The sequence below is a fragment of the Haliotis cracherodii genome, unplaced genomic scaffold (genome assembly GCF_022045235.1).
Source record: "Haliotis cracherodii isolate W230 unplaced genomic scaffold, xgHalCrac1.p SCAF_11, whole genome shotgun sequence".
Lineage (NCBI taxonomy): Eukaryota > Metazoa > Mollusca > Gastropoda > Lepetellida > Haliotidae > Haliotis > Haliotis cracherodii.
In genome coordinates, this window is record NW_027266266.1 from 17,279,624 (window position 1) to 17,292,538 (window position 12,915).

Sequence of the window (12,915 nt, forward strand, 5' to 3'; positions counted from 1 at the left end):
GTGAGTGAGTGTGTCATGAGGTTGATGAGTGAGTGAGTCGTTGAGTTGGTGAGTGAGTAGTTGGGGTGGTGAGTGAGTGTGTCATGAGGTTGGTGAGTGAGTGAGTCGTTAGGTTGGTGAGCGAATGAGTAGTTGGGTTGGTGAGTGAGTGTGTCATGAGGTTGGTGAGTGAGTGAGTAGTTGGGTTGGTGAGTGAGTGAGTAGTTGGGGTGGTGAGTGAGTGTGTCATGAGGTTGGTGAGTGAGTGAGTAGTTGGGTTGGTGAGTGAGTGTGTCATGAGGTTGGTGAGTGAGTGAGTAGTTGGGTTGGTGAGTGAGTGTGTCATGAGGTTGATGAGTGAGTGAGTCGTTGAGTTGGTGAGTGAGTAGTTGGGGTGGTGAGTGAGTGTGTCATGAGGTTGGTGAGTGAGTGAGTCGTTAGGTTGGTGAGCAAATGAGTAGTTGGGTTGGTGAGTGAGTGTGTCATGAGGTTGGTGAGTGAGTGAGTAGTTGGGTTGGTGAGTGAGTGAGTAGTTGGGGTGGTGAGTGAGTGTGTCATGAGGTTGGTGAGTGAGTGAGTAGTTGGGTTGGTGAGTGAGACAGTTGTTGTTTTGGGGAGTGGTTGTATTGGTGATTGAGAGGGTCTTGGGTGAGTGAGTGAGTCTGGGATGAGTGAGTGGTTCTGTGATTGAGTGGACTTCTTCACATCAGCATCATTTCATTTGTCTGAGAATTAACCATGTCAGCTTGAAAGAATCTTTTCAAGTCTTCTTCCAAGAAACAGCAAGGCCAATTAATCTGAAACATTGCTCATGCAAGTAAATATTTAAAAAAAAAAATTAATAGGAAAATCTTACAAAATTCTCCCCTCAGAATTTAAAAGTCCCTGAGATCTGAAACTTTTTAAAGATGAGTACAACCATATTAATACTCTGATGTATTCAGGGTGCAGAATTGTAAAAATAAGACATATTGTAGAATTTTCAAAAATGTATCTACAAATGTTAAATTATCATCTTCTCAAAAATCAAAGAGCTCAGAGATTAAAGTAGGATATGTATAATTTGTATCTACATGTGACTGGTATAATCTCCCGTGGCAACAGCGTGTCATCATACACTGAAAGCAAGGATCGCTGCTCACAATATCAATCACTGGATGTCTAGTCCAGACAAGATTATTCACAGGCCGCCATGACCTAGCTGTAATATTGCTGAGTGTGGTGTTAAACAACAAACATAAGATAGATATGCGATATATTGCAATGAAGAACGAAGCGTGGTATATTTCACGATAAAACATTGTTCTATCAAGACGTCATTTCTGGAGATTCGAACATGCGCTCGCAACTCTATGACATCGTAAATTGGACAATGTCATTTTTTAGAGGGAGGGGTCTATTGAGTTGTTCCCCATACATGTAGAATGGCAATGTAGATACAAAATGTATACGCAATGGCTGAAGGATCCCATCCAAAAGTGGAAGAGATATGACATTCGGAGATTGGGGATAAAAGGTACAGAGAATCGATGTGAGAATTGTGAGAATATGCAGGAAATACCAAACTTAGCCCACCTGTTCGTAAAATGGACTTGTCCGACATTTCGAAGGTCAGATTCTATTCAGACAGTCATCAATATTAAAATTTGGTGAAAAATTATTAAAGGCTTTAGAGGCTGTACATAATGTTGATATCTCATATACCAAATAAATGACTCGTGGACACTGTTTATCGAACAATAATTAAATTTCCGTTTTCGAAATTCCTCCATTCTGATTAGCTGAACTTTCATTTCCCAATGACTGTAAATAATTAAGCCACACCCACTGAAGCGGACTACTTTTATTTCTACAGAATGTTGGGGAATCCCAGTATTACAGTCAAGGGAATTCCCTGTCTGCTCACATGTATCGTCATGCACAGGACATTTAGCGAAATACATGCATATTCATTGTCCAAAAAAACCTTTGAGACCGAAGGCCGAGAAGGAATGGAACAGAAAACGTGTGTCTTCCTGTTCTCAGGGACCTAATGTTTGAATCTGGCGGTAACTGACAATGTCATTTGAAACAGCTGCCTTCTCCAGGACATATTTGTTCCGGCATGTTACAGTCTGACTTTTGCTGTGTGAACATTGTTTTGATCGTACTCTCCGTTGATTGGCTACTGACTTTGTAAGCGCGTCAAGTTATGTGCATAAATTAAACAATCACCTGATTCATATCACAGTATGTATTCCTACATCTGGAATGTTTATCAATCTCGTCATTTTTGTCTGCTTTCACATATTCAACTGCTTTTGGATAAACAATTGTAGATAAAACATGTTTTCGTTGTCGAATTTAATTATAGGCATTGACTGTGTATTTTTTTCAGTTCATTGAGGTATGAATCGGAAAATCGATGTGCAAACTTTTGTAAGAATTTGCTTTGCGGATTCATACAGTTCAATGAACCGCCAAAAATACACAGTCAATACTTAAATAAAACACTGCAGGGAGAATAAACCACTACCCACGTGTCGTTTATTTCTTCAATAAACAAACAAATCAACAAACATGTATACACTCATTGCTTGTATACACTGAAGTCACCACTGTAGTTGTTCCTGCAGGTTACGAGGTTGGCTGTGTCAGAGAGGTCAGGTTCCGGAGGTCGGAAGCATCACGTCATGAGTTGGAGGAAGCTGTAGCAGTGCTGTCGTCCCTGACGATGACCTTGGCACGTTGGTTCCAGCTCCTCAAACTGCCTTCCACCAACAACAGGAACACCAAAAAGTAACAATGTTGTCTGGGGAATTCTTAAACTGGAAGGCGATCAGTGTTTTAGCTTGTTCTCAACTATAACAGGAATGTTTAATATTTTGAACGTGCCATTATCATAGGTTTGTATCCCGGTTCGCTCCCGATGTTTCTAGGTTTGTCAGCACCATACCTGTGCTCATGGGTTCCACCAAGTGGTAAACGTCTGAGACCTGCATCACTTCGAATTTTTCTCCCACATTAGGCTGACATACAATGATATAACCGTCTTCCTGAGGCTAGGGTGTTGAAGTCCAGTTTCCATCCTTACCGAACTATGCTGGATTTTGTGCCTCAGTCGTTGCAGCACCAGTGGCCATTACGAGTTATGTTCCTTCTATGTCCCTTCTATTGACCAATCCGATTGCATCGCTAATGTCACTTGCATTTCCTTCAAACAAAATAGCAGCACTCAGTCAAGATGATCGATAATCAAGATCTATCTATTGCAATAAAATGGGCCTTACCTCGCGAAGTGTATCACATTATTTGAGCACCTTGATTAAAAACATAAAAAAATATCTGTCGACGCCCAGTTTACGGTACACATGCTTTGCAAATCTTGCAGTCAATCGAAATCTGAATGTTGAAATCCATGTTGTTTACGAACCAGATGTCTAGTTGTGTTGCACAATTTGATTGGACTATGCATAGACTCCAGCCAAAATATAACTCTGGAATTACAGCCTAGCTCGGCAAGGGTGGAATTTGGACTTTTACAGTCAGTTAACTCCCTTGCCTCAGAAAGATGTGCTATAACTGGAATACCGTTAAAGCAACATTAAACCCAACTCACTCACCCTATAATGAACTTGCTAAGACATGCATCGCTTCTAGCCTTCATCCACCATCAAGCTGCACAATGTTATATATCTGAAATGCTGTTTGAAGTGTCATTAAACCTCACTCACTCACTCACTCACTCACTCACTCATCCATAATAACCGTATGTGTCATGTGTCTATAACCAACCAAGTCTGACACTGTGGCCTAGTAGATAGAGCATCTGCTCGGAGACCGGAAAGGTCAATGGTTCAATCCCTGTCTGCGTAATTCCAAAAGACGTTAAGAGGAGGTACTTGAAGTTAACAAGGACTGTTTGTATATTTGTTATTTAACGACGTTATATGATGGCGGTCTGTAAATATGAGTCTGGACCAGACAAACTCATGATTAACATCATGAGCATCGATCCCCGTTATTGGGATGCGATAACATGAATCAACCAAAAGGCGAGCAAGAACACAGTACTCCATGATCATTTTTTTGGTATTATCATGTTGTATAAAATATTCCAAGCATGGGTGACATAATTTAAATTTTGAGTTTTCGAAACATTTGTTTCTCATTTTTTCTTCCTTAGTATGTACCCATGAAAACAGCATGTTGATTTGGGAAATACCTTTGACCGAGACTGGCCACAGCATGGAGAGTTTCTGGACAAATGGGTTTCCAGAATTAAAATGGGACGTGTTAAATACTATATATCCATATTCAGGGTCAGGGTTGAGGTCAGGGTGATACAATTATCAAGACTCTCACTGCAGTCTTTGTATGTAGAACTTTTTCCCGCATACAGTTTCTGTTTTGGGTGATATGACTTATGCCCCTCACTCACAGCCTCAAAGACCCAGCTGGCAATATATGTGTGTCATGTTTTTTTTATTTGTTTGCTGTTTAACGCCGCACTCAGCAATATTCTAGCTATATGACGGCGGCCTGTAAATAATCGAGTCGGGATCAGAAAAAACAGTTTTTGACATCATGAGCATCAATCTTCGCAATTTGGATACGATGACATGCATCAACCAAGTCAGCGAGTCTGACCACCCGATCCTGTTAGTAGCCTTTTATGTCAAGCATGGGTTGCAGAAGACCTAGTCTATTCCATGATCTTCATGGGTCTAACAAGGACTGGTTGGCTCAGAGTCAGTAGACTGTGTAAGAGTGGGGTATTCATGTCATACTATGGCATAGCATCTCAGTGGTCTAACACTAGAAAACTGGCATTATAGCCACACGCATGCATGTCACGTATAAGTGCAATCATCTTGAGTGCGTCATTAAGCCCCATTCACCTTACCTTGTAACCAATGTTGCTATTGTGTGCAGTGGTGTTGAGCTCCTGAGTCTGCCCTACATCACAGTGGAGCAGCTGATCCAGGTGTTCCCGGAGGTCCTTGGCTTCTTGCATGATGACACCAAGCTGAAAGAGAGGCTAAAGACAGAAGGTAGTGTACAATTAGGAGCACAGCCTGATCCTACTGTAGATATTTTGCACCTAGTAGTCTCCTCTGATCCCTGATGCATCCTTTGTCCCTCTGATCCCCAATGTATTATTTGTCCCTCTGATCCCCAATGCATTATTTTCCCCTCTTATGCCCAAATGCTTTACAAGTCACTCTGATCCTCAATGCATTATTTGTCCCCTGATCCCCGATGCATTATTTGTCTCTCTGAACTCTGATGCATTATTTGTCCCTCTGTCCCCAAATGCATTATTTGTCCCTCTGATCCCCGATGCATTATTTGTCCCTCTGATCCCCGATGCATTATTTGTCCCTCTGATCCCCGATGCATTATTTGTCCCTCTGACCCCAATGCCTTATATGTCACTTTGATCCCAAATGCCTTATATGTCACTCTGACACCCAATGCCTTATATGTCACTCGACCCCAATACATTACTTGTCCCCAGATCCCCAATGCATTATTTGCCCCCCTGAACTCTGATGCATTTTTTGTCCCTCTGATTCCCAATGCATTATTTGCCCCTCTGATCCCCAATGCATTATTTGTCCCTCTGAACTCTGATGCATTATTTGTCCCTCTGTCCCCAAATGCATTATTTGTCCCTCTGACCCCAATGCCTTATATGTCACTTTGATCCCAAATGCCTTATATGTCACTCTGACACCCAATGCCTTATATGTCACTCGACCCCAATACATTACTTGTCCCCAGATCCCCAATGCATTATTTGCCCCCCTGAACTCTGATGCATTTTTTGTCCCTCTGATTCCCAATGCATTATTTGACCCTCTGATCCCCAATGCATTATATGTCCCTCTGATCCCCAATGCATTATTTGCCCCTCTGATCCCCAATGCATTATTTGTCCCTCTGATCCCCAGTGCGTTATTTGCCCCTCTGATCCCCAATGCATTATTTGCCCCTCTGATCCCCAATCTGATCTGACTTTAACATGGCGCCCATGGTCAAAGACAGAATTCTGAGCTGGTTTCTCTCTGATCCCTGATGCATTATTTGTCACTCTGACCCCAATGCATTATTTTCCAGCTATATATGTGAATGAGCTGAAGGACCAGCTGGAGGAGATGGAGGAAGTCAGGCAGGATGAGGAACTCCTCCTGCCTGATGATCTCGACTATGATAGGTCAGTTATCTCCCTTATTCGTATATCAGTGCCAGTAGGCCAACTGTGTATAAATTCTTATTCAGATATCATGTCATCTTAATGTCTAGAACCTAAGTTACTGTCCAATTCAATCACTTAATTGCTGTTAATCAAACAGCCAGATGCTAATCCCAAAGGGGGTTATGGGTGGCCAAGTAGTCTAAGGTGCCCCTTTTGCAGAGTTACCATCCCTTGGGCATGCGGGAAATGTATGATTGTGGGATCGAATCTCAGTTTCGTCAGATTTATGTTTCTACGTTTATCAGCACCATACCGGTGCTCATGTGTTTTACCAAAGTAGTAAACATCCGAGACCTGCATCACTTCGGGCTTTCCTCCCACATTAATCTAACACGCCGTGACATAACTGGAATACTGTTAAAAGCGGCATTAAATCCAACTCACCCTGTAATGAGCTTGCTCTCTTAATCCAATATCCATGAAGTGCAATGTCCTGTACCTCTACTGTCAGCCATCCTCAACAAGCTTGGCAACTATATCACTTTAGTTTCAAGGAAGTTTAACAGTGATTTAATGGTGATGTGACCATGGCTAAATTAGCCAGATCCAGATTGAGTTTATAGAAACAGAGAGGTCGAGTCTCTCCCTTTGCTTTGATAGGGGCACCGCCATGATGTGATTGCATGGCACATTGCATCTTCCCTAGGCAAGGGCGGTTACTGACTGAAGTCCAGTTTCCACCCATGCCGAACTAGCCTGGAATTCCAGAGTTATATTTTGGCTGGACTAATGAGTCTATGCATGATCCAATCAAAATCATGCAACAAACTAGACATTCGGTTCGTAAACAACATGGATTTCAACATGCAGATTTCCAACAACTGCAGAATTTGCAAAGCCTGTATAATGCCAACTGGGCGTCGACAAATATTTTCCCAATCTTTTCATGTTTTTAATCAAGGTGCTCAAATGATTTTATGCACTTTGCAAGGTTAGACCATTTTGTTACAGTAGATGGAACTTGATTATTGATCAAATCATCTTGACTGGGTGCTGCCATTTTGTTTGAAGCAAATGCTAGTGATATGAGAGGTGGGTTTCGATTGGTCAATAGGAGCACATAGGAGGGACATAACTCGTAATAGCCACTGGTTGTGCCACGATCGAGCCATGAAATTCCAGCATAGTTCAGCAAGGGTGGTAATTGGACTCTTGTAGTCAGTTAACGCCCTTGCCTTAGGAAGATGGGAACAATGTTGTTATTGTATGAGATCTATCCTTCTGAGATGCTGCTGTCTCTCCATCCTTTGATTCATGCGACATATTACGTTTGCATATTAATAATGAGAAGCATTAACATGATTTATTGTGGTACAATCAGGATACACCCAAATCTAACCAATCTCCTTAAAATCAGATCTAAGTTCTTGCTGCCGCTAAACAAAGATCTGAGGACATCCCTATTACAGGTCACGTCAGACCAACCTTGCGCGAACTTTGACCGACCAATGGAATGACCAATCAGAAGGAAGCTTTCTCGTGCTTTACATCCTTAATTTCAAATTGGCGACTACGCTTGGAAACATATTTTGACAAATTCTCCATTAAAAATTTGAAACCTGAACAAAAGAACATTCTGGAATCTCTAATAGAGGGTTTAGATTGTATGGATTCAGTCGTTAAACCCGTAACTATCGTTCGGAATACCCCGTATTAAAGTTTTCGAGGATGCATGATAAGAAATCACATTCTGACTGTCACTTTCATGATCTGGTAAGCGACACTCTGATTAAAGGTTGTTCTGACGTGATCCCTACTGGGATGTCCTCAGATATTTCTTTAGCGATAGCGAGAACGAAGATTTGATTTTAATGAGATTGAAATCTAACTAACTGTGATGGTGTGTGGCTGTTCAAATGATGTAAAACCCTGACAGGAATTTGCATCGATTGTGACCACATATATTTGACCCTCTGTTTCAGTTTGAGCATTTCAACCGACGCCAAGAGCAAACTTGCAGAAGCCCGGCCAGCTACTGTAAGTTTATATCCAAATAACTGATGAGGTGAAATGGGTTTTAAATGACTTGTTCAATAGTACTGTGGTGAAATGGTGATTTGTCTTCACGCTCAATATTATTTCACTCATATGGCGTTTGGTGAAATGGGGTTTAAAAGACATTTCACTTATAATGCAGTGAAGTGAAATGGGTTTAACATTGCGTTCATTGAGGCGGTCTGAATAATTGATTATTTCACCTAACCTTTGGTGAATGACAGTAGACATGAATAAATGTGTAGATTCATACTTTATCAAGTGAGTGAATATGGTTTTACGCCGCTTTTAGCAATATTCCAGGAATATCACAGCGGGGGACACCAGAAATGGACTTCACACATTGTACCCATGTCGGGAATCGAACTCGGGTCTTCGGCGTGACGAGCGAACGCTTTAACCACTAGGCTACCCGACCGCCCCTCATAATTTATCATCAATCACTATATGAAATTTATGAGTGATTGCCTTTAGATTGGCCATCAGGCTTTCATCCGAAATGTTCCAGATTGCCTCGGCTAGCAGAATACCAGGAATGACACCAGCAGCCATCTTGATTCTTCTGCGACATGTTAAAAGAAGAACCCGAATCAAGGTCAAGGACAGCAAGATGGCTTCTCAACCTACAACAGAAGATCTTTCATAAACATCACTTTGGTGCCAGGAAGTCAACAATTCTTTGTTTGACAATAAAAGCAGATTCCCGATGTCAAACTATGGTTGCATGTTCAGGACTGGTTCCTATTTGGTATCTATGGATATCCGTGTCTCAAATCTTCATCTATGCCCTACATGATTAACCTTGTACTTGAATTCTGACTCTGAGCAGGGCCTACTTGCACAAATCGATCTAAGCGCTAAGATGATCCTAACTCCCATACTTTAACATAGGCTTACAATAGTCGTAACGCTAAGATCGCTTTGTGCAAGTGGGCCCGGGTCCCCAATACTCTGTCATGAGAGGCAACAAAGTTGGATGAGAAACAACTGATTGAATCTCATGGTACCTCTGTGTGTGTGTGTGTGTGTGTGTGTGTGTGTGTGTGTGTGTGTGTGTGTGTGTGTGTGTGTGTGTGTGTGTGTGTGTGTGGCTGCTTGCACTAGTCCACACTAATGCTAAATCTATAGTGCTAGCCCACTGAGATACTGGCTCCAAGCTGAGCCGACTTTGTTTCATCCCCTAAATGCTGAGCTGAGCACCAGGAAGGGTAACAACAACTACATGTACCATCTTTTAGTGTGTTTTGGTATGACACAGGCAGGTATAGAACCACTGACCGGCTGCTCTCTGGGCTGAGACGCTCTATCCACTAGGCCATGGAGGCGATCTGACTGCAGTGGATGTGGCTCATGATATCAATCACTGGTTTGTCTGGCACAGACTCTTTTTTGTACTGGGCTGATCGGATATTGCTGAAAATTGCTGTCTGCAGTGTAAAATAACAAACAAGTAAATATGCTTAGCTATACACCATCCAGAGACTTCCAAACATATTTCTTAGTGTGTTTGTATTAAGAAACTTTTCTTATTGGGTGGATATGTTCTACCCCATGGCTGTATAAGCACCACGTAAATTATTACTTTCATGTGTTTGATTGTTTTGAAAAAAACCATGTGAATATGTTTTAGTGATGTTTTATTTTGTAAATAATTTTAGAACAAAATACACTGTTCATTGTCACTTCAGTTGTCATGTTGTATTTCCCAACAACCACATGTTGATTCTGGGTTAGAATAGATCCCCAGCAACATAACCTGGTCGTGGGGGATTTCAGGTTAGAATAGATCCCCAGCAACATAACTTGGTTGTGGGATTCTGGGTTAGAATAGGTCTCCAGCAACATAGCTCGGTCATGTTGATTCGGGGTTAGAATAGATCCCCAGCAACATAACCTGGTCGTGGGGGATTTCAGGTTAGAATAGATCCCCAGCAACATAACTTGGTTGTGGGATTCTGGGTTAGAATAGATCCCCAGCAACATAGCTCGGTCATGGGGATTCTGGGTTAGAATAGGTCTCCAGCAACATTACCTGGTCGTGGGGGATTTCGGGTTAGAATAGATCCCCAGCAACATAACTTGGTTGTGGGATTCTGGGTTAGAATAGATCCCCAGCAACATAGCTCGGTCATGGGGATTCTGGGTTAGAATAGGTCTCCAGCAACATTACCTGGTCGTGGGGGATTTCGGGTTAGAATAGATCCCCAGCAACATAACTTGGTTGTGGGATTCTGGGTTAGAATAGATCCCCAGCAACATAGCTCGGTCATGGGGATTCTGGGTTAGAATAGGTCTCCAGCAACATTACCTGGTCGTGGGGGATTTCGGGTTAGAATAGATCCCCAGCAACATAACTTGGTCATGGGATTCTGGGTTAGAATAGGTCCCTGGCAACATAGCTCGGTCATGGGGATTCTGGGTTAGAATAGGTCCCAGGCAACATAACCTGGTCATAGGGTATTCCGAGTTAGAATAGGTCCCTGGCAGCGCATTGCTGGTCGTCGAGATTCCTTGTTAGAGTAGGTCCCCAATAGCATATGCTAGTCGTCGGGATTCCTGGTTAGAGTAGGTCCCCAATAACATATGCTGGTCAAGGGGGTTCCAGGTTAGAGTAGGTCCCCAATAACATATGTTGCTCGTCGGGATTCCTGGTTAGAGTAGGTCCGCAATAACATATGCTGGTCGAGGGGGTTCCAGGTTAGAATTGGTCCCCGGCAACATAACCTGGTCGTGGGGGTTCCAGGTTAGAATGGGTCCCCGACAGTGTATGCTGGTCAATGAGCAGTGAGTTTGGTTTACAGGAACATTATTTCAGTCACATCACTGATTAATTGAGATTACCAATTTGGTAAAAAACACGAGCTCTTGTGGCGCTGACAAACCTAGAAACATAATCAGGATGAATCTGGCATTCGAACTAACGATTATTGGACAACACCAGGAGGAAACCAACTCAAGCATCCAGTATGGTTGGCAGAAGTGTGTGGAGCTGGGAGTGGATTATGTTGAAAAATTATTACCAGCCAACTCAGTCATAGATACTGTCAACTTTTCAACCACCCCTTCCAGCTAGAGAATTTTGTATTTCTGGGATTTTGATAGAATCTAAAATGACATTTCCTTGATGGAATATATTTTTAGACAAACTGTTGTTTTATGACCTAGTGTGAGTTAAGGTCAGAGCTGTTATCATAGATTTGATACCTCTATCGTACAAATATGCACCGCCTTTCGAATGATAAACAATCAATACCTTATGCAAATCGAAGCAAGGAAGTGTTGAACGGCGCAGTCTGCAATAGTCCAGTGATGGTATGAGATCCTGTGTACTGTCCCAAAAAAGGGGAAGTCACGGAGAGTATACACCTCGCCACAAGTATCGTACCACCAAGATATTTTGATAATCAGAAAATATACGGGTAAGAAAAAGCTTGAAAGCAAACCAAAAGCAATCAAAAGTGTTATAAGATGAACATTAGCAAAGAAAAAAAGTAACTTTATTCGCCCGCGTCTACAAGGACTATAACTGGGGATAAATAGAGGTAGTATAAGTACTGAAACTGTCAGGAATGAGGTAGACAGACCAACACATTCGTGTCTTAGTAACGTTGTGCCCATGTCACAGTTAAATGATCAACAGTGTAGGTCAATATCTGGTGTAGCCACCTCGTACACGATCACATCTCAAGACTTCAAGTCAGACGCCTGATGGCATAACCATCGTATTTGCCATACGTGTCCAATAGCCGAACGTGAGATTGAATGACATCGACAAATCTTCAGATATGACGTCATTTCTAATGTGACGTCATTACGACTTTATGTCACAATAAGATTCGAATGACGATACAATGACGAAAACAATACAGTGGTGCGCTTAAGTGATGTTTGCACCAGTGCAAATTGGATTTTTATGAACTCTGTTATTTCTAATACTGTCTATGGGTAATAATTCATTTATGTGTCATCGTAATAACCAAATACCTTACAAAGTAATGTGTTCTTGAAAACAGCGTTACCAAACGTAGAGAAGCGGATTAAGTTTGTTTAGATAAGAGAACTGTAACTAATACCGGCATTATGGGGATCGCCGTCTATAAACCATGATAAGTATCATGTGCTCAGAATTAAGCTTGTATTATGCGAGGAGTGAGTGAGTTGGGTTTCACGCCGCTTTTAACAGTATTCCAGTTATATCGTGGCGTGTCAGCTTAATGTGGGAGGAAAGCCCGAAGTGATGCTGGTCTCAGACGTTTACCACTTCTGTGAAACCCACGAGCACGGGTATGGTGCTGACAAACCTTGAAACATAATCGGGGCGAGCCGGGATTCGAATCCACAATCATAGGTTTCCGGTGTGCCCAAGGGACGCAACTCTGCACAGCGAATCGCGGTGCCTTAGACGACTGGGCCACCAGTGCCCCCAGTATTGTGCCAGCCTTTGGTGGGCACAGTATATAATTTCTTATTCCTGATATATGTTACTTACGATACCGATACACACGAGGGTAATAGCTACTTTGTCATATAATGTCATTTTTAAACTAATTGATGTTTTTGACGTATTTTTAATCAATAATGTAACTTAAGAAACCGCGTATGAATACAGTGTGTGAGTGAACTGCCCCATTTTTCATATAGTCCCAAATCATTTGCAGCCATGTTTGTCTAAAGAAACATTTTCAGCAATCTGATATGAT

The 12,915-nt window shown here is 42.0% G+C and overlaps 1 protein-coding gene across 1 annotated transcript in view; it reads left to right on the top strand.

Annotated features, from left to right (window-relative positions):
• LOC139455476 (protein MTO1 homolog, mitochondrial-like) overlaps positions 1 to 9,757 on the top strand; it is a 191,453-nt gene extending 181,696 nt beyond the window's left edge. Inside the window, exons 13-17 of the mRNA XM_071237026.1 lie at positions 2,595 to 2,757; positions 4,894 to 5,012; positions 6,082 to 6,178; positions 8,143 to 8,197; positions 8,724 to 9,757. Of these exons, the coding sequence (XP_071093127.1) occupies positions 2,595 to 2,757; positions 4,894 to 5,012; positions 6,082 to 6,178; positions 8,143 to 8,197; positions 8,724 to 8,861 (572 nt within the window). The 3' untranslated portion in view covers positions 8,862 to 9,757. The remainder of the gene's footprint in view (positions 1 to 2,594; positions 2,758 to 4,893; positions 5,013 to 6,081; positions 6,179 to 8,142; positions 8,198 to 8,723) is intronic.
• Positions 9,758 to 12,915: the final 3,158 nt, after the last annotated feature.